The sequence below is a fragment of the Eulemur rufifrons genome, chromosome 16 (assembly GCF_041146395.1).
Source record: "Eulemur rufifrons isolate Redbay chromosome 16, OSU_ERuf_1, whole genome shotgun sequence".
NCBI lineage: Eukaryota > Metazoa > Chordata > Mammalia > Primates > Lemuridae > Eulemur > Eulemur rufifrons.
In genome coordinates, this window is record NC_090998.1 from 91,644,600 (window position 1) to 91,663,491 (window position 18,892).

At 52.2% G+C, this 18,892-nt stretch overlaps 1 protein-coding gene across 1 annotated transcript in view; it reads left to right on the forward strand.

The window, feature by feature from the left end:
- MPPED1 (metallophosphoesterase domain containing 1) overlaps window positions 1–18,892 on the forward strand; it is a 64,430-nt gene that overhangs the window by 23,697 nt on the left and 21,841 nt on the right. Inside the window, exon 3 of the mRNA XM_069490952.1 lies at window positions 16,382–16,607. Within this exon, the coding sequence (XP_069347053.1) occupies window positions 16,382–16,607 (226 nt within the window). The remainder of the gene's footprint in view (window positions 1–16,381; window positions 16,608–18,892) is intronic.

Sequence of the window (18,892 nt, forward strand, 5' to 3'; positions counted from 1 at the left end):
TGCTGTGTCCCGGGGGAGTCCAGACGCTTTGCCTGGCAGTGAGGACCCCCTGGGGTGACTCGGCTGTGCCTTCTAGGCCTGGCTGCACTCCTCCCCGTGGTCTGTTCGGGGCTTCTGGGCGGCTGTCAGATACGTTGAAAGTTTTCCTGCCTCCGTGTCTTTCGTGTGTGGGTGCCGCTGTGGGTGCCATTCTCCTGCTGTCCGTCCTCGACACGGTCTGTGCGCAACTCGCCCTTAAGCAGCATTGCCGTTTGTGGCTCCACGGGACTCAGTACCACCCATGGCACGATCCCCACCCTCGGGGTGTGTCTTCTTCTTGGCCTGGGCAGCAGGGGAAGGGGCCGTGATGGGGCCTCTCTGGTTCCAGCTGTCGTGACAGCGTAGGAACTTTCTAGGGCAAAGGAGGAGGATTGTGGAGTGAAGGAGTGAATAGCAGAGGTGGCAAGATGATTTTATTTCAGTGTATCCTAACATCCGAGATGTTTATTTAGTCTTAAAACACTTGGCTTCACTTAGAAATATTTAAAAAACAGGAACCTTTAGTCTTAGCTGTTTCTACTGCAAAGAACGTTGCTCTGCGCTAGTATTTTTCTCCCTTTAAATGAGTTGTGTGTGGCCAGAAGGCACCTGCAAGACCTTTTGAAAAAATGTTTGCTCAGTAACACAGGGCTGTGTCTGTCATCGGGGCCTTTGGTCAAACGCTGCCGAAATCCTTGCTGGGAGTTTCCTGGTGGTGGGGCCGGCTTGTCCTGAGGCTTCTCAAGAGAGGGTTGCAATGGTGGGGTGGGGGCGTGCGGGCAGGGTGGGGTGGGCGTAGACTCTAGATGGCCACTGTGTCTCTCCTTTCCTCTAAACCTCACTGACTTCTAAAATTCTAAAATTGTTTCTTTCCAAGATTAGATTCCAAGATTTCTAAAAACTGCGTTTCTCCCAGAGCTCCACGCAGCTACAGCTCTGTGCGCTCGCAGCTGCAGTCGTCCGCGATCCTGGCGCCTCGGATTGTGTTTTAATCTGTGGTGCAATATACGTGACATAACATGTATCGTTTTCACCTTCTAAGACGTGTGCGGCTCACTGGCATTCGGGACATGCACGTGTGCTGCCATCGCCACACCCGTCTCCAGAACTTTCGCGTCTTCCCCTGCTGGAACCCCACACCCCGTAAGTGCGACTCCCCACGGCCCCTCCCGGCCCCCCGCACCAGCCATTCTACCTGGTCTCCATGGATTTGCCTACTCTGGGGGCCTCGCGTAAGTGGAGTCATATGGTGTCTGTCCTTTCGAGACTGGCTTATGTCACTGAGCAGATGTCCTCGAGGGTCATCTGTGTGGTCGCAGGTGTCAGGCTCTCCTTCCTTTGCGAAGCCGTGCGATGTTCCACCCTGTGTCTGCCCCGCGTCGTCCTGTCCGTTCATCCATCCGCGGCTGCTGCCACCGTTTGGCCGCTGTGATCCCGCAGCTGTGGACACGGTGCACGGACACCTCTCCCAGGCAGTTCTTCTCACGATACGACTTTCCTTTCCGTTAATGGGTATGACTGAACTCGAGCATAGGAATATTTAGAGATGGAGATAAAATAATCAAACTACTGATAAAATTTAAATTATTCCTATAGTCATGTATTTTGAAAATATTAAAATATTTTTCATTCTCACATTGTGTGAAACGTTTATTTTCAGAGTCTCCGGGCGCAGACCTGTGTTAGTTTGCCAGGGCTGCCTTCCCGAAGCACGCGGACTGCGTGGCCTAAAACAACAGGAACTTCCTTCCTCCCGGTTCCGGGGCCGGAAGTCCGAGATGGAGGCGTCAGCAGGGCTGGTGTCTTCCGAGGCCGCTCTGCTTGGCTTCCAGGTGGCCGTCTGCTTGCCGTGTTGTCACACGGTTTTTCTTCTGTGCCTCTGTGTGTCCTAACGTCCTCTTCCTATAGGACACCAGTGGTATTGCATTAGGTGTCCCTACAGTGACCTCGTTGTACCTTGATTACCTGTTTAGAGGCCCTTTCTCCACCATCATATCCTGAGGTACTGGGGATTAAGACTCCAACATGGGGATTTGGGGGGACACAGTTCACCCCGTAACAGATGAAGCTGCCATCACTGGAGCCGTGGGTTGTGGTCCAGTGTACCCTCCAGAGAGCGGCATAGTCCCCAGGCCTTGGGTGTTGGACGGCGTTTTCGAATCTATTGCAGGAAGCCGTGGAAGCCACCGAAACCTCCACGACCGCCTGGTGCATCGCTGTGTTGGCGGATCCGCTGTCAGTCCTGCTCTGACTCTTTGAAGCTGCTGCGTCCTTCTCCCCCTCTCTGCTTTAGACAGTGTCTTGCCTCTGGTTTCCAGCACTTTGACTGCTGTGTGAGTCTCCCGAGGCTGCTGTGACAAGTCACCACACACTTGTTGGTTTCAAACAACAGAAGTTTGTCCTCTCCCCGTTCTGAGTCAAGGTGTGGGCAGGGCTGGAGGCTCCACCGGGGACAGGGAGGTGAGGCTCCGTCCTTGCCTCTTGGGGCTGTTGGAAACCTGTGGCTTCCTTGATTTGTGGCTGCAAGATCATGTTGTCTATGAATAGAGACAGTCTTATTTCTTCCATTCCATTCTGGATGCTTTTATTTCTGTTTCTTGCTTAATTTCCCTGGCTTAGAACGTCCAGTACAATGTTGATAGAAATGGTAAGTGTGGCCATCCTTGTATTGTTACTGATTTTTAGAAAAATTATGTATTCATTTATTTATTCATTCATTCATTCAGAGATGGGGTCTTGCTACGTTTCCTAGGCTGGCTTCAAACTCCTAGGCTGCAGCAATCCTCTTGCCTCGGCCTCCCAAGTGGCGTGGACTACAGGTGTGCACCACCGTGCCTGGCTGCCTGTGATTTTTGGTTATGCTCTTTATCAGGTTGGGAAGGCCCCTTCTATTTCTAGTTTTTAATTGTTTTTATCATGAAAAGGTGCTGGATTTTGTCAAATGCTTGTCTGTGTCTATTGAGATGAGCATGTGGGTTTTTTCCCTTTATTATTATTATGGTATATTACATTGATTAATTGTATGTTGCATCAACCTTACATTCCTGGGATAATCCCGTTTGGTCAGGTGTATAATACTTTTTATATTAATATGTTTGTTGGATTTGATTTGCTAGTATTTTATTGAGGATTTTGTCTCTATATTCAGAAGGAAGATTGGTTTGTAGTTTTCTTTTCTTATGATTTCTTTGATTTTGGTGTCAGGACCCCATAGAATGAGTTGGGAAGTGTTTTTTTTTTTTTTTTTCCCCTCTTCTGTTTTTTAGAAGAGTTTGTCAAGGACTGGTGTTAATTCTTCTTGAAATGTTTGGTCAAAATCACCAGTGAAGCCATCTGGTGCTGGGCTTTTTATCGTTATAAAATATTCTTCCTTTTCTCTAGCAAAAATTTTTGTCTTAAAATCTGTTTTGCCTGATACTGGTATAGCTGCTATACCTCTCCTTTGGTTACTGTTTGCATAGTATGTCTTTTTTTATCCTTTTACTTTCAACCTACTTGTTTCTTTGGCTCTAAAGTGTCTCTTGTCTCTTATAAACAGCATATAATTGGATTTTTAAAAAATCCATTCTTCTAATCTCTGTGTTTTGGTGGGAGTGCTTAAACATTTTAGGTTTAATATAATTACTGCTAAGGTAAGATTCATATCTGCCAGTTTGCTCTTGTTTTCTTTATATCTTATGTCTTTTTCGTCCATCTTTCTTCCATTATTGCCTGCCTTTGTGTTAAACAGCTATTTTCTATTTACCATTTTAATTCCATTTCTTTTCGTATATTAAAACTTTTTTTCTTAATGGTTGCCCTGGGGATTATAATTAACCTTTTTAACTTTTAGCAATCTAGTTTGGATTGATAGCAAATTAATTTCATTAATATACAAAAACTGTGCTCTAATATAAAATTCCATTTCCTCTCCTCTCCTTTGTGCCATTATTGTCACACAAATTATATTTTTGTGCATCATAAGCTCATCAACACAGTTTTATAACTACAGCCATGTGCTGCATAATGATGTTTTGGTCAACACCGGACCACATAGATGACAGTGATCCCATACTATTATGATACCATGTTTTTACTTACCTTTTCATGTTTGGATTTGTTTAGATACAGAAATACTTGCCACTGTGTTACAGTTGCCTACAGTCCTCAGAACAGTAACATGCTGTGCAGGTTTGTAGCCTGGGAGCGAGAGACTATATTGCATAGCCTAGCTGTGTAGCAGGCTCTGCCATGTAGGTTTGTGTAAGTACACCCTGTGATGTTTGTACAACGGCAAAATTGCCAAACAATGCATTTCTCAGAACGCATTCCTGTTGTCAAGGGATGTATGACTGTATTCCTTTATGTAGTTGTTTTTTAAACCAGATGGGAGGATAAAAGAATTGCAAACAGAAATACATTTGTATATTGACCAGTGTAGTTACTTTCACCAGGGCGCTCTGTTTCTTCATGTGGATTTGGGTTACTGTCATTTAGCCCTTTCATTTCAGCCTGAAAGGTTCCCTTTAGAATTTCTTGTCCAGAATGACTGCTAGTGATAGATTCTGTTTTTGTTTATCTGGGAATGAGGTAATTTGTCCTTCCTTTTTGAAAGATAGTTTTGCTGGGTATAGAATTCCTGGTTGACAGTGCTTTTTCAGCATTTTGTGTATGCCACCCTACTGCCTTCTGGTTTCTATGGTTTCTGATGAGAAGTCAGCTGTTAGTCTTATTGAAGATTATTTGTGTGATGAGTAATTTTTCTCTTTCTGCTTTTTGACAGTTTTATCATGATTTGTGGTGATGTGGCTCTCTTTGAATTTATCCTGCTTAGAGTTATTTGAGTTTCTTGAATCTATCAATGAATATTTTTCATCAAATGTGGGGAGTTTTTTGGATACTATTTCTTCAATTAGTCCTTCTGTCCCTTCTCTCTTCTCTTTCTGTGACTCCTCTTGTGCGTGTATTAGTATGCAGGATGGTGTCCCACAGTTCTCAGACGTTCTGCTCATTTTTCTCCATTCTTTTTCCTTCCTCTTCCTCAGATTGGATAATCTCAATTGACCTGCCTTCAAGTTTGCTCATTCTGTCTCCTGCCAGCTCAAAACTGCTATTGAGTCCCTTTAATGAAATTTTTGTTTTAGTTATCATACTTCTCAACTCCAGAGTTTGATTCTTTTTTACAGTTATATCTCTTTATTGATATTCTCTATTTGCTAATACATAATTATCATAATTTCTTTGAATTCTTTAGACGTAGTTTCCTTTAGTTCTTTGAACATATTTCTAATAGCTGATTTAAAGGCATTATTTAGTTCAGTCCGACATCTGGGTTTCCTCAGGGACAGTTTCTGTTGACTGCTCTTTCCCCTAAGGGCCATACTTTCCTATTTCTTTGTGTGTGTCTCTTTTAAAGACAAAACTGGATATTTTAAATAATATAATTTGCCAACTATGAAAATCAGATCCCCTGCCCCACCGAGGTTTGTTGTTGTTTCTGTTTATTTAGTGAATTTCCTGGAGTAATGCTGTAACGTTTGTATTCTTTGTCATGAGGAGGCGGCCTCTAAAGTCTCTGCTTGGTTAACTTGTCAGCTAATGAATGGTTAGAGATTTCCTTACACACCACGAACCATTAAGTCTCCCATCATTTGGTGAGGGGCTCCCAGCTGTTGTGTTGGGCCATGACCTCGACACTCTAGCACTTTTCAAAAGCCTCCACTTCTTGCATTTGTAGAGCTTCAAGGTTAACCAGAAGTGAGTGATCAGGGCTTTTTCAGGTCTTTCCCGGTCATGCGCACAGCCCTGCACATGAGCATGATCCTTTAGATCTCCTGTGGACACCTCATTTCCCAGATTTTCTTTTTATGTTTTTTTGGCTAGGTTCTTGTTTGCCCCAGCTGGTATTCCCTCCTTGGGAAACTGTGATGTTAAACAACTGCTACTGATTGTTTTCAACAAACTCTGTGGTGATAGGGCGTTCTTTACTGAGCAAGCTCTGAGTCAGCTCAAATAAAGACAAATCCTGTGAATGGGGTTTTACACGATCAATAGTGACAGTTCTTTATGGATGGGGATTTCTGGGGAGTCTCAAAGCTACTTTACACCCCCCCCCCAAATGGCTGCTGGGCTGCTGGTTTTCACAGCTACGATATTTCTGAGGCTGCTGGTTTTCAGGCTACTACAGCACTGGGGAGAGGATGGGCATAGGGTAAGTTAGAATGCCACAAAGCTCCACTGTTTTTCTAAATATATGCTCCTTGGATTTTTGCAAACCTTTGGTTAATTTCCAGAATTCTAAAAAGATGGATTTTTTTTGGCCGGGCGCAGTGGCTCACGCCTGTAATCCTAGCACTCTGGGAGGCCGAGGCGGGTGGATGGCTCGAGGTCAGGAGTTCGAGACCAGCCTGAGCAAGAGCAAGACCCCATCTCTACTAAAAATAGAAAGAAATTATATGGCCAACTAAAAATCTATATAGAAAAAATTAGCCGGGCATAGTGGCGTGTGCCTGTAGTCCCAGCTACTTGGGAGGCTGAGGCAGGAGGATCACTTAAGCCGAGGAGTCTGAGGTTGCCGTGAGCTAGGCTGACGACACGGCACTCACTCTAGCCTGGGCAACAAAGCGAGACTCTGTCTCAAAAAAATAAAAAAATAAATAAAAAATAAAAAGATGGATTTTTGACCATTTTTGCCAGTGTTGTCATTGCCTTTGTGGAGGAGCATGTGCTCAAAGGTCCTTACTCCTCTGTCCTCAGAGAGCTTCTCTGTATTCCTTTCTGTTCACAGTGGTCACAGGGTCTTCCCCAGAGTGTTATGTTGCTGAAAATAAAGTCATTGAGAACTCCTAATAATAGCAGAGACATTGTAAAGCCTCAAATATAAGGCAATGCTCTTTCTCTTTTTCCTTTTTGAGAAATGTTTAATGAGAAAACCTGAGAATATGTAATGTCTGTGTGGTTGTGATGGAGAGGGAGAAATCGTGGGCTTCAGCTTCCAAGGGACCTGGGTTCAAATTCCCACTTCTCTGCATATCAATCATGTAGTTATTGAGCTTCACAGGGCCCCGGTTTCTTCATCTGCCAAAAAGTACTGCCTGTTTTGTGGGACTGTTGTGAGGATTAGAAATAGGGCAGGTGACAGCTATGGTGTCATTGTGGCTGCCTGGCCTGCCCAGGTGAGGAGCTGCTTAGCTGGGTCTCCTGCCTTGGAACCTGGTGCCAGAGTAATCCCAGCACTCGGACCCTCAGAGGAAGCAGCCACTTAGGTTTTCTGCCTATTCTTTCCGTCAATCTTAACTGGTGGCCCAGGCTGCTTGGGTCCTAGATTTTGAGCAAGGGGCAGAGCAAGTGGGAGGTCAGGCTGCCCTAGACAGAGTTAGGAAGAGGATGAGAGCACCTGGCCCCCTCTGCCTTGTACTTTAGTGGACGTATTATTTGCATTCAGGTAATGCATGTGCACCTAAGTCACAAAGTGCCGCAAGGGTTACGATAAAGATGGCAGCTCCCTCCCCAGCACAGTAACTCTGGAACTGCCTCTCTTGTGTACTGTTCTAAGGAAAAACCTGAGACTTCTCTCTTTTGGTTTTTCAATTTTGTCCATTACTTTTAAAGTTCATACAAGGAAGAATGAAGCTCTAGGGATTTAGCCTCCCTAGTCCCATAGATGTCTTTTTACCTATCCTTTTAATATATTCCTACCACAGTTTTTGTTGCATATTCATTATATGACTTGTTCTTTTTCCTAAAGTAGTTAATTACTTTGTTCGTTTGCTTGTGGTTCTGTGTAGCCATCATAGTTCATGCCTAAGTCTCCTGCAGGCCTTTAAATGCCCCGCAGCGGTGCGGTGCGGTGCGCTGGGCCATGTTTCTCTTGGAGCCTTAGCTCCGGGAGAATCCGAGCCCTGCTCTTGTTGGGACTGATTGGTACCCAGGCCTGCCCACGTCGTCGTCCTGGGATGGCCACCTTCTCTCGTCGCCTCTTTTCTGTCTGGGAGCCCCTGGTTCTGGGATCCAGTGGCTTCCTTTTTCTTGGATTACTCCCTCATTTCAGTGGAGCACAACCCCCAGTAGCTTTCTGAGAAAGAGCGCATGCGAGATAAATGTCTGGCGGACTTGCATGTCAGAAGTCTTCATTCTGTCCTCAGTCGTAACTAATAGTTCGTCTGAGTGTAGAATCCTCGGTTGCAAATCGTTTTCCCTCAGACTCTGCAAGGCATTGCCCCATTTCCTTTTAGCGACCAGTGTCACTATTGAAAATTCCTCTGCCTTTGGGATTCCTCGTTCTTCATATGTGACCTATTGTGTGTCTGGACCATGTGCCTCAGGGGTGGGTCTTTTTTCATTCATTTTTCTGGGCAATCTTTTAGTGGAGCAAATTTTTTCCTTTAATTCCGGGACATTTTCTCATATTGTTTTCTAATTTTCCTTATGTCCGCTTTCTGTGACTTCTTTTTCTGCGGCTCATAGTACTTAGATGTTGGACGTCTGGTTTGATTTTCTTACCTTTTCTCATCTTTACTCACTTCATTGTCTTTTTGTTTTAGTCCCTGCTGGATTTCCTCAACTCATCTTCCTACTCTTTAGCCAAATTTCAGCAAATCTTGCTACATTTTTATTTCTTTTGTGAGCGTGCCCTGCTAGAATTTCATCAGTGCAGTATCTTCTCTCATCTCACCAAGGGTGTTAATTGTAGAGTAAAAATTGTTTCCTGCCTGAGCCCGGTTTCCTCTGATTTCCTGTCTTCTGTTTGTTTCGGCCTCTGACTGTGTTCAGTGGGGGTTTCTCAGAGGCCTGATGACACCATGCGTCTGTGTGTGAGAACCGGACGTCTGTGGGCTGTTGGTGAGCCACGTGTGTGTGTGTGGGGGGGGGATGGCATCACAGGGACCTGGCTGTGTTTTGGGGGAACCTCCCATGTTGACATCTGTCGGCTTTTTCTCCCAGCCTGTTTCTCTTCTCCGTGTCCGGTTTGTAAGCCCGGCTGCTGGATTTGAGAGCCGAGAGGGAAGGCGGGCCGGGGTCTCTGCGGTCACTGTGTCTGTGTTTTCACTTTATGCTCCTGTTGTTCACTCCCGGCCTCACTGCCCGTCTCCCCGGGGCCTGATACTCCCCAGCGGGGCTCTCTGGCATCTCTGTACCCCTGAGAACACACCCTCTCTGCTGGGGTGGGGTGGAGGGTGAGTGGAGTTGGAGCTGACTTAGAAGGAAGGGCAGGAAGGGGATCCCGGGTGCACGGAACAGCATAAGCAAACGTCAGGAGGCCTTGTGCAGCCCAGGAGGGTGCAGGGGTGGTGAGAGGTGAGGTCAGAGCACCAGAAGGGGGCACCACCGCCCCCCACACCTGTGATTACCGCCTGCGCCCCGTGTGAGGCCCCCAGATATTTGGGCACGTGTGTGCTGCCAGACTCGGCTTCGGGGAGGTTCCCACAAGTCCTTCTGGCCACAGGCAGCCTTCACTCTGGGGGACACCAGGAAACTGTCGGCTGTCCTCTCCGGCCTACAGTCGCGTGTGCTCTGCAGCGGCAATGGAAACAAGCGGTTGAAGATGATTAGGACTGAATGTTCCTGTTTTTAAAACATTTCCCTGGAAAAACAAGTGTTTGAAAGTTAAACATTTTGGTTATTAGGGTGGAACAGAAGAAAAATCACATTTGCCCTTTAAATACGGCAGCGATGCTGAGTCGTGCATCCAGATGCCTCCACACAGGACACACGGGGCTGGGCCAGGCTGGTGGCCTGAACCTGGTGGCGAGTCTGCTGTCCCAGGACGTGTCTGTCCACAGGGAGTGTCTTGGCTGCCGTGGGCTCCCATGAGCCGCTGTGTGGCCCCGGGCAGGTGACCTGACCTTCTAGAGTCTCTGTTCCCATCTCCGGCTTGGCAGCTCTCATTTCTGGGCCATGTGGCAGATTACAGCGTTAATCCTCCTGAGTGGCCCATAGTGCAGTGAAGTCGGCCACCGTCCAGTTGGTGTCAACCTTGCCTTTTAGTTTCTGCTTTCTGATGTTCGACATCTGAGGCCTTGCTGGCCCTGGGGGACTGTCCCCCAGGGTTAACCGGTTCCTCGGGACACAACTTACCTTCCATATGCAAACCACCAGGCCTCAGCCCATGCGCCAGCCACCCCTTTGTGGGGGTCTCACACTTAGGCCAGGGTCCACCTGCCTCATCACCGCAGGGCCAGCCCCAGAGCCTGCCAGAATTATTCAAACCCACCAGTCCCCAGCCTATTTTCCCTGCCTTGCCCGTCCCTTCCTTCTGGAACCACAACAGAGGCTCTTGCCCACGTTTTCCCCTCCCTCTCCCCCTCCTGAGCGACTCTGGTGCTTCCCCATGAGGCCCTGCGTGGTGGCGTGGCGTGGCTGTTTCTGGGGAATAGTGTGTATCAACCGCTGACACGACAGTCAGCTCTGTGTCCCTGTGTCTTACCGAACCTGCTTCAAACCCACCCCCACGTAAGTACAACACGGGGCTCCGTGTGTCTGCCCTGGCTCGATTGTTACAAGGACCCCGTGGACATCCTTGCTTTACAGATGGGGACACTGAGGCTCAGGGAAGTGAGGGCTCTCACCCCTGCTGAGGGCCAGTAGGAGGTAGAGATGGGTGGAGGCCCCACCACCACACCCCTGCCACTCTGCCACGGCCTGTGCTCTGTGCAGCGGGGAGGGCGGCCCTTGCCTGCTGGGCGCCTGGAAGTGTTGAGTGCGAAGTGCTAGTCATGGGCTGGGCCCAGGGAGATGCTCCGTGCAGGGAGCCCGACTTCCGCAGGCACAGCCGGGCTTTGTGCTCCTGCAGCTCAGCCCCGCCGCTGTCCGCACCCGACTCCAGAGCTCTCCCGCCTGGTGGGTCGCACACAGAATCCCCTTTCTCTGCGTTGCCGGCCACACCCTCGCGTGTGCTTGGCCGTGGGATTCCTGAGAGGCACCGAGACCCCACGGTGGCTCGAGCCGGCTGGTGGAGCTCGCTGCGTCCCAGCCTTGTTCTAGACCGCGCCGTAGCGGGAAGTCTGCTGGTGTGAATCTCCCAGACACCGGCAAGTGTTTAAACACAGAACTGTCAAAGACGTACTAAAAATGCAATCAGAGATCGTTATGCCGTCTCTTTATTCCATCCCCCTCTGCCGTGCTCCGCGAGATGGGAATGGGCGGAAGAAGCCGTAAGTGGGCATTTTCCTGATTGTCACCGCATTTAGAGAACACTAAAACTCCGCCGGGCTCCATACGCCGCTCCGGGAATGGCGTGGATGGCGGGGAAGCTTGCACATATCTTGTTGAATTTAACAGATTATGCAGTTTGGAGGCAGCACTTTCTGCTAAATGGGATGGGTAAGTGTTAGCAATGAAGAATTGTAACCTTTTGGAGGGAGATTAATCTCGGAAGCACAAATAGCAGAGATTTCCATTTGCGTCCCCCCCTCCGGCCCCCCGCACATCAGCCACGCTGGCTCACATGGGCTGTGTGTGGGGCCCGGTCCATCTGGATAGACGCATGTGGCACAGAAAGAGTTAAAGCAGGGGCAGCCTCTGCTGGTTTGCTGATCCCTGCACAATGGTCGCTTCACCCCAAGACACCCATGGCTGTTGCCGGCATCTCTAGTGATCTGGCTGAGAGGGAAGCTTTTGGGAAGCAGGTGTGAACGCCATCACGCAGAATACAGACGCACGTCATTGCCCCAGCTCTGAAGAGCAGGGGGGCAGGGCTGCTTTCGAGTCAAGGACGTGGTGCTTGTGTCAGAGATTGAGAAGTCAGTGTCCTGGCCCACCCAGCAGGGCCCACCCGGCGTGTCTCCAGTGGCAGGACGTGGCCTGGGCTGCAGTCCCTGCTCCGTTCTTCCAGCATGTCCTCCAAACCTTCCTTCCAGTCCCCCAAACGATCCGCCTGTTGGGCACGTCCTGCCAGAGGCTGGTCATTGTTCAGGTGTCCACGAGGCAGGAGGCCTGGGTTCCAGTCCCAGCTCGGCACTGTCTCGCTGTGTGATCCTGGGCAAGTCCCTTCCCCTCTCTGAGCTTCAGTTGCCTCCTCTTCGCAATGAGTGGTGTGGACTGGAAGCCCTGCAGGCCTCGCCACTGTGTCCTGTTCACTGTGTCTCCAGCAGAGCCTCGCCAGGGTCTGGAACACGGCCCGTGCCCAGTGAGGGCTTGTGGAGAGCTGACCAGGGCTGGGGCTTTACAGCCGGCACAGGGTCAGGGAAGAATGAGAGCGTCTGTCTTGGTGGGCTTTGGGATAGGTAGGCTGAGTGGATTCCTAGCTTCTGTCGGGTTGATGAGGAGAGGGGGTGAGAAAAGGCATTTGGACCCATCTGTCCCCTTGCTGAGCCTTGCCAAGGCCAGCACAGCCCCCCAGGCACCTGCTCCTGCCCGCTTCGCTGGCCTGGGTGCCCTCAGACAGCTGGCTTTCTTCCCTGTGCTGTGCCCGCCCTTGGTCCGCGGGATGCTGGTGTGTTCTGGCCCCGAGGTCCACGCTGCCTGATCTCTTTTCACACCTGCCTGGAGAACGCCCGCTCCCCAGGCTTCAGGCACTTCTGGGGCCTTGTCAGGGCAGCTGTTCCCATCGGTCACTGAGGCAGCTCCGTGTGTGTCAGCCTTGTGTGCTGCAGGGAAGGGTAAGGGGAACAGCACTGCTTTCCTCTGTGTGCAGGCATCGGGTGGAAGAGTTTGTGTTCATCTCATCCCCCACCCAAAGCCCCTGTGAATCAGTCAGTTGGATGGGCCCCCAGACACTCCCTCATTCCCGCCCAGGCAGAGGGTGGAGAAGAAACTAAGCAAGACAGTTGCTAGGCATTCTGTCCACAGTCGGGCCTGTAAAAGCTGCAGGGTGATGTGAGCGCTGGGAGATGAATGCAGCCTTGGGCTGTAATAACAGAGGTAGCCGCCCTAGAACAGAGGAGGGGACTCCTCCCACCCTATGATGGTCAGGCCATGCCAGAGCTTCAGTTCTGTTTCTTGCACCCCCTGCTAGAGAGCAGGTCCAGCTGGAGAAGATTCAGAGGTAGACACTCAGGGCTGTGGGTGGGTCTGAAAAACATGCCCTGCAGGGACAGTTGGAGGAAAAGGAGGGACACGGGGGTCAGTTGGTAGAGAGGAGACAGTCAGCCCTGTCTAAGGACGGATGGATTGATAAATGCGTCCATCCACCCATCTGTCGGCCCGTCTGTCTGTCCATCCATGTGTGCGTCTGTGTATCTGTCCATCTATAAACCAGCCTTCTGCCCGTCCATCCATCCGTCCGTCCGCCGGCCCACTGCGAGGCAGGGTGGCGTGATGGTTCAGAGTGCGCCTCAGGACACTGCCACAGGGGCCGTCCAGTGTCCACTGTCCTCTGTAATTGTAATAATTGTGCATCATTTTAGTATAGATTTGTGTGACCTCAGGCAGTGTCTGTGAGCCTCGGTGTTCCCAGCTGTGACATGGGGGAGTAATGCTTAGGTGTCTGTGCAGCTCGCACGCCAGTGCAAGCCGCCGGGGGCAGGTGGACGCACAGATGGCACACTCGTGGCTAGACCTGCAGCTCAGAGGGACGTGGGGCTGGACGGGTCCTGTGTTCATGGATGACATACCCCTGCCACCACGCCATGGGGCACCCACCTTGTGGGAGAGATCACACAATGAGGGTGTCACTCCGGCAGGTGGTGGCTGCCGCCCAGCTGCCTGGCTTTGTGTGCACCCTTTCCTGGGAGGGAGGGAGCCCCAGCCTTCCTCCTCGGCCGGGTGGGAAGAAGAGGGGAGAGCTGACAGCTTCCTGCACACCCCCAGGCCTGGTAGTCGGGAGCTGCAGAAATAAATGAAGCTGTACAGTTGGAGTAATTTGCTAATTTGCTTAAGTGACACCCCCAGTCAGAGACTTGACATAAATACGCGAGTACGGGCTGCGGCCCCCCCGGCTCGGGCGGCACCCGGAGCAGGATGGATGGGCGATGTGAAGTGGAAGCGCGGATGAATCAGAGCCCGATGGCAGGCGGCGGCGGCCACCCCCTCCCCAGCCAGCGTGGACTCTTGCCGCCTCCCCACCGCAGCATGTCGGGGAGGGGCTCAACGAGGGGTCCCGCACCTTCTCCGTGGTCTAGTGGCCTTGGAGGAGTCTGAGGCGCTAACCCTCCTCCCCACGGCCTGAGGTCCGTCAAAGGCTTCTCTGCACCAGGGCGCTCTGCGGTGCTGTTAGTGGCCTGGTTGGCTGGACTCCTACTGGGGCCCGATGGGGTGACACGTGCTCCCGTGTTCCTGGGGGTCTCCCCTGAGGGGAATGAGCAGGCTGCTCAGTACCCCGGCCGGGCCGATGGATGGGCTGCGCTGAAAGATAGGAGTATGTGGGAGGTGGGAGGGGCGTGGAGAGCTTCATCTCTGGCCCGATTGGAAGCCCCCTGCCAGGGGCCAGGTCTGTTCCCTTCATGTCTCCAGGGACTGTGGCAGGGGCCAGGAACCCAAACGCCTCCTATGGGTGGGCAGCACCTTAAAATGAGTGAAGTGGCCTGGATGTGAGGCAGTAGGGACAGGTGGGGCCTGGGGCAAACTGGATGTTTCCGTCCTGTCTAAGGGGACACAGATGCTTAGCACCTCCTGACTGGGCCAGGACTGCCAGATGTTACATTTTATTTATTTATTTTTAGAAAACAGAAATAATGAAGTGTTATCGGGAATCTCTCAAATTTTTAATGGTGGCAACAAATTCAAATTCAAAAAAGAAAAAGTTGTGCCCAATAAAATATGTCTGTGGGTGGGTCTGGCCTACACACTTCTAGTTTGCAAACTCTGGCTCAGGGAAGCTGACTTTTTTTTTTTTTTTTTTGAGACAGAGTCTCGCTCTGTTGCCCAGGCTAGAGTGCCGTGGCGTCAAGCTCACAGCAACCTCAAACTCCTGGGCTCAAGCAATCCTTCTGCCTCAGCCTCCCAAGTAGCTGGGACTACAGGCATGCACCACCATGCCCGGCTAATTTTTTCTATATAGATTTTTAGCTGTCCAGATCATTTCTTTCTATCTTTAGTAGAGACGAGGTCTCGCTCTTGCTCAGGCTGGTCTCGAACTCCTGACCTCGAGCCATCCTCCCGCCTTGGCCTCCCAGAGTGCTAGGATTACAGGCGTGAGCCACCGCACCCAGCCTTTTTTTTTTTTTAAACATAAAAAGTTTTGTACTTTTCCATTCATAATCTTGCAAGAATAGCCTTGCAAGGTCGGTGTTGTTGTTCTCATTTTACAGGTGAGGAAACTGAGGCACAGACAGGCGAAATTATACAGCTGGTTAGTAGCAGAGGGGCGTCTGGGACCCAGCTGCCAGAGCTGAGAGCCCACAGCTGTCGTGTCCCCAAGGCCTCCCAGAGTTGATAAATACTGAAGCAGGGAGAACACTGTTCTATTGAACCTGTAAAGACGTCTGGGGTGGGTGGTGAGTCGCTGATGAGTAGACACGTTTCTGCCTCTTGCCTCTGGGCTCCTGCCCCTGTCCCCACGGCCGGCCCACTGGAGGGGCCGCTCTGGGAATTGGCTATTGCCGTGGTCACAGGACATGTGACTGGACGGACAGTGCAGGTCCCTTCTGGGGAGGAGCGTGGAGAAGTTTATAACTGGGTTCTGGACTCTTCTGTGTCACTGCGATTAGACTATAACAGCAGTGGTAGTTACAGAACACGGTTTACTGTAAGGCCATGAACCCCAGCTGCCCTTCCCTGGAGCTCAGCCGGGGCTGGGGACCGAGCTCCTTCCTAGACACTCAGTGAGAGCGGAGTCTGCGCACAGATCTTCTGCTCTGATCCCACACTGTGAGCGTCAGTTCCAGTTAGACCCACAGTCCTCCGTGTTTGGAGCAGAGGCATTTCTGGAATTCGGTTCCCGAGGAATGCTCGCGCAGTGGGACAGGTAGCGTTTCGTGTCACGGGCAGGGGTGGGAGAGGCTCTGCTGTTGCTAGACTGTCAGGTTCCCCAGGAGACAGACCACGGTGCCCGGGAGGAGGAGGAGCGAGGGGAGCCCCAGGGAAGGGGCTCGGGGCAGCCTGAGCTCCCTTTATCCCCTGGCAAGGGGCAGGCACCGGGCTCACCCCTCTGATCAGAGGGGAAACTGAGGCTCAGAGAGGTTAAGTAGCTTGCCCAGGTGAGAGGTGACAGGACCCAGGTCAGCTGGCTCCACAGCCAGGGCCTTTGCCTTGTGAGTGGCTTGGTGGAGTGGGGGAGCCCGTCCAGCCCCTCCCGCTGGTCTCAGGGGCTGACACCAGCCGAGGCCTGGGCAGGCAGGGCCCTGGGGACAGTGATCCGAGGACAGCGGTTGGAGGGACAAGCGGCGGGGGTGCCCCTACCAGCGATTCGGGCGGCTCTCGTCTGCCCCCCCCCCTCGGCTGTGCTGTGGCTTCCGGAAGGGCCCACAGCTGTGTGCCGTGTGTCTGTCCGTGTCTGCCCCTGCAGGCAGCCTGCCCTACGAGTACAAGATCGTGATCGCCGGCAACCATGAGCTGACCTTTGACCAGGAGTTCATGGCCGACCTCATCAAGCAGGACTTTTACTACTTCCCATCCGTGTCGAAGCTGAAGCCGGAGAGCTACGAGAACGTTCAGTCGCTGCTGACCAACTGCATCTACCTGCAGGACTCGGAGGTCACCGTGCGTGGCTTCAGGATCTACGGCTCCCCGTGGTGAGTGGCCGGGGGGCTGGGCGGAGCGCAGAGCGGCTGGGCGGTTGCAGAGGCAGCAGCATCCTCTGCGTGCTGCCCCCGGGGCCTCTGTTTCCCGCATCCAACCGGACGGTGGTAATACCCGCTGTGCCCTGCGTGCACTGTGCTCCACTGCGTCACATACAGCCAGCTACTGTGTTTATCTTCATTTTTCAGGTGAGGCACCTGGGGCACAGAGAGGGTGAGGACCTGTGGAAAGTCACACAGCTAGGAAGGGGCAGATCTGGGATTAAGCCCAGGCAGCTTGGTTCTAGAGCCACCCCCTTTCAGCTATCATTCTGGGGTGCTAGGGGTCTTCCCACTGCTTGTCTTCCTTCCCCCACCCCCCCAGAGGTGCCTGGGCGTGGTGATCGAGCAGCCTGACTGAGGAAGGGCAGTCGGAATTTCCATGGGTGGCCAAAAGCCTGATTTACTGTACGAGGATGGCAGTTGTTTAAAAAACAAACAGACATCAAGCCCAGATTCTTGGTGTGGGACAAAACAATTATGCCTCTACTCTGGGCCCATCTGGCTGGGTGGGGATCAAGGTGAGAATGGGTCACGACTGTTCTGTGTGACGGTCGTTGTGTCTGTGGGAGCCCTGGTGATGACGGTGGTGATGTGGTACTGATTAAGACAATGGTCATGGTGCCAAGTGCTGGCAGGGTGAGGCAGGTACCGTACACAGAAAGGAGAGACCATATGTGCTTGATAGTGTGGCTTGATCCTGGAAGGCTCCCTAGAGGAGGTGTGGTGACTTGAGCCTTACAGGAAGAGAAGGGTATTCACAGGTAGGGAGGGCCCAGTGTGAGCAAAGGCCTGGCTGCAGTGTGCGGTGCAGGAAGAGGGGAAGTGGAAGAGGAAGAGGCGGCGTAGAGAGCGGCAGGAGAGCCCGGGGAATCTGGGCCGAATCTCTCTGCCCGGTGGCCCCACCCCTCCCCCACACTTCTTTTGTTTTAAGTTGTATTTTGCAGAAGTTAAGAGCACACCTTTGGAACCAAACTGCGCTCAAATCTTGGCCTCGCCATTGACTGGCTGGGTGACTCTGGATGAGTCAATTAACTTCCCTGTGCCTAAGTTTCCTCCTCTGCAAAATGGGAGTGACGGTGTCCTCCTCCAGAGGGTGGTTGTAAGGGTGTCACGAGGGTTCAGCTGAGCCCGGTGCCAGGATGGAGACATCGTCCTTGTTACTTGCCGCAGAGCCCGTCCTCCTAGCACGGCCTGGAGCCCAGCAAGTTGGGTGGAGGATGGCGGGGGCGGGGGCTGACAGGCATATCTTGGCGTCCTGCCCCCTACCCCCAGAGCAGCCCTGTGTGCCCCGACGCTGGGCTCTGAAGAACCCTGGTGCCAACAGGCTCACTAGGCTCAGGGGGCCCCTCTGCCGCTGGGGCCAAGTCCTGGCGCTGCTGTGGCGCTGGGCCTGAGGCCCGGCGAGCCTGGCTATTGGTCAAGCTACCAGCGGTCCCTGCTTTTGGCTCCTGTGGCTTCCAGCATGAGCAGTTCTGGCCTTCCCCCGGGGTCTGAGTACAAGTGGCAATTTCTCCTTGACATCCTCACTGGCTGGGCGCACACATGCAGCCTGGAGTGGAACTAGAACCCAGGAGATGGCTTCAGGGGCTGTGCGACCCTGCTGCAAGAGGGCTTGGTGAGATCCGGGAGGGCTCCCTGTTGGAGGGGGCATTTGAGTGGGGGCCAGAAGCGTTGTGAGGTTTCCATGGATGGAGGAGGCAGGGACGACCCACACGTCTGAGCCTCTGTTACGTGCCAGGCTCTGTGCCAGAGTCTCTGTGGGGCTGATGTCATTTAACAGCTCTTAACGCCGAGGGCTGAATGGCCCCCCTCCGCCCACAGCGCAGGCCGCGCCGGAGCACCCGTGGTTTCTCTCAGGCCCCGTCTGGGGCTGGGAGCAGGTGGTGGGAGGTGAGACCAGGGCTCATTTGCTGGGCAAGTTTCACTGAATATCCAAGTGGTGTGAGCTAATTGCTTGCATCTGCTTCCGTGGCGACGGGGAATTAACCCTGAGCAGCTCTGGCTGCCACCTGCCCCCTGGGCCGGCGTGCCTGGGAAGCTGGGTCCCTGCCACAGAGCCACAGCATGGGCTGTTCAAATTGGGGTGCCACTGCTTTTTAGCTGTGTGACTTTGGGCAAGTGACTTAGCCTCTCTGGTCCCTCTGTCTAGTGGGGGTGTTGTGAGGGCTGCGGGGCCCATCAGGATGAAGGCCTGGCCCAGGGAGCCCTGGGTGTCGGTTGAGGTGCTCGTCACTGGG